The following is a 2,754-nucleotide window of genomic DNA, read 5'->3' as shown; positions in this document are numbered from 1 at the left end:
ACTGAACCATTCATCTCCCATTTAGTCTTCTCATCACTACTCCACAGCCGGACCAGATGATAGATTCAGCTGATTTCTATAAAACAGTTTTTCTGAGAGAAAATTTAACTGGCTACAATGAGGACCAATCCCCAAGAAATGTCCTCATCAGTGCAGAGCTCTAACCACTGATAGAATTGGACTATGTAGGAAATCTAAGTGGTAGGGTAATCTGACATAACAGTATGGAGAAACTGACACTTTCCCAGGAACTTCTGACTTACATGGGACCAAGAAATACCACTATGATGGTGACTGAGTTTATCATACTGGGGTTTGGAGACCTCAAAGAATTGGGTCCCTTGCTTTTCTTGGTATTTGGCATTGTCTACCTAGCCACCATTTCTGGAAATTTCCTCCTCATGGTCCTGGTGAGCACTCAGCGGGGACTCCAGACACCAATGTACTTCTTTCTGGCAAACCTCTCATGCCTGGAGGTCTGTTATACATCCAATGTTGTGCCCAGGATGTTGGTGGACTTGTTGAGAGAGAACAGAGTGATCTCCATGGTAGCTTGTATTATTCAGCTCTACTTCTTTGGAGCCCTGGGCAGTACTGAATGCTATCTTCTGGCAGTGATGTCATATGACCGGTACTTGGCTGTCTGCCGGCCCTTGCACTATCCAACACTAATGCATGGGACTATATGTGTGGGGCTAGTAATTGGTTCATGGGTTAGCGGCTTCACAGTGGCAGCTGCATTCCAGGTTGCTATGGTATCCAGTTTCACCTTCTGTGGTGGCAATGAGATTGACCACTTCTTCTGTGACTTGAAACCTCTGCAGAAGCTCTCCTGCTCAGATCCCCATCTGGTCAACCTGGTCTGCGTAAGTCTAACAGCGCTGGTGACTCTGGCCCCCTTTGGATTAACCCTAGCCTCCTACTGGAGGATTCTTTCCACGGTCTTGCGTATACCTTCCATGACTGGTAGACAGAAGGTATTCTCCACTTGTTCCTCTCATCTGGTGGTTGTGACCTTGTTTTATGGGACCTTGATCCTGGTCTATGCTGTGCCCTTTGCTGGTGAGGTGCCAGTTCTCAACAAAATCTTCTCCTTGCTCTATACTGTTGTCACTCCCATGTGTAACCCCCTTATCTACAGCCTCAAAAATAAAGATGTCAAGGAGGCCCTGAAGAAGCTGAGGATTTGATCCTACAATGAACTCCATTTGATCAACAAAAATGATGGCAGTCTGAAGGTCAAGGCACTGTCCCCATCCACAGGGAACTCTCAGTCTGATTAGGAAAACATAGGCTAGATTGCAATTTTTATTACCTAAAATATTAGTTAATTCTCAAATCAGCTAGCTGATTTGGGGTAAGAGTTAGCAGATCTGTCTTGGTCTCCTTGAAATGATCTAATTTTCCTTGAGCATATTTACACTGTGAGAGAGGAGGAGCACTTCCTAGTTGATGGAAGGAGAAATATTCTGGGATAGATAATAAATAGTTGCTGCATATAATCTCCCCAAAAGCTCTGTGCTAGCCCCATAAGAATGGAGGAGTTCCCTAAATGAAGGGGCCATGTTTATTGGCTGCAGCACTCAGGCTAGAGTTCTAGCTGTGAGGCTGACTGTGTTAGATGGCTAATAATAATACTCTACCTCTACTTGGCTTGGGATTTAAAAAGATAAAGGTAGAATCTAATAAAATATGTGGAAACCCACTAGAAGACTAGTTTTGGAGAAATGTGCATTAAGCACTTACAGCAATTTGTTAGATATGTGGATTGCCTCAAGGCACTCTTTTCTAAGTTGAGTTTTCTCTAACATTTACAGCTACCCAGTGTGTTTTCATTTCTTTCTTTCTGTTCTCCTCCCAGAGCCTCCTTCTGCTGTGTGCCTGAGTTTGCCTTGCTGGCCTCACTTGTGATTTTGTTTCTTATTTTTGTATCTGTTACCAACTACTTAACATTATCAACTGGCATATTTAAGCTACATTTCAAGAGAGAGGGGAAGCAAAAAGATTCTGATCTGATAAGGGAGACAATACATAAACTCATTTATTCAATCAAAAATATTTATTGAGAGCCAAATATCCAGACATTGTGCTAGGTGCTAGGAATAGAGCAGTGAACAATGTAGATACAGCTTTTGACCTCAAAAATATTACAGTCTGGTGGCCTTGGTGTTCAAATTGCTCAGAATTTGTATTCTTACATTGTTTGTAGGCTATGTAGTCCTTGAAAGTGCTGCCTATAAAGAGCCTCTCTGCACGTAAAATCCCAATATTCTTATTTACCTTAATGTTAAGAGTAATTATATAAGTAATATGAAACAACCTGATGTAAAGACATAACAAAGCTTTTAGCAGCACATATGAACAAACACAAATACTCATAATGTCCCTTGCTTAGCTAACTCCACCCAATTTTTTTCTTTAAGACCGTATTCAAGTACTACCTTCTCTTGGAACTCTCCCTCACTGTCCTGTTCCTGTCATTTCTTCCCCTGAGAAGTTCTTTATTCTCTTTCATTTGACAAGTAGCATGTACTGCTCTTCACATTTTTTGTATGTGCCCTGTCTTTCCAGTGAGATTATAAATCCTTCAAGAACAGAGACAAAAAGTCATTTCTAGCCATACCCTCAAGTACCCAGCATAATGCACTGCACACAGCAGACATTTGATACCTGTTTTCATAGGATAAAATCCACGCTCCTCAGCATGGATTCAAGGTCTTCCATGACCCTGCTCATGCCTCCTTCCCCAATCTC

The 2,754-nt window shown here is 42.0% G+C and overlaps 1 protein-coding gene across 1 annotated transcript; it reads left to right on the top strand.

Moving 5' to 3' along the window:
• Positions 1-224: 224 nt before the first annotated feature.
• LOC101403861 (olfactory receptor 10C1-like) lies at positions 225-1,190 on the top strand. Its single transcript, XM_014792825.1, has one exon. It carries the CDS (start codon positions 225-227, stop codon positions 1,188-1,190), a length of 966 nt encoding a protein of 321 aa, XP_014648311.1.
• The last annotated feature ends 1,564 nt before the right edge of the window (positions 1,191-2,754 follow it).

This window comes from Ceratotherium simum, chromosome X (assembly GCF_057802395.1).
Source record: "Ceratotherium simum simum isolate JZ-2026a chromosome X, ASM5780239v1, whole genome shotgun sequence".
Taxonomy (NCBI): Eukaryota; Metazoa; Chordata; class Mammalia; order Perissodactyla; family Rhinocerotidae; genus Ceratotherium; species Ceratotherium simum.
This window is presented reverse-complemented; position numbering and strand designations above follow the sequence as displayed.

Excerpts from the sequence above, each read along its gene's own strand:
- LOC101403861 (XM_014792825.1), top strand. The coding sequence starts at position 225 with ATGGAGAAACTGACACTTTCCCAGGAACTTCTGACTTACATGGGACCA.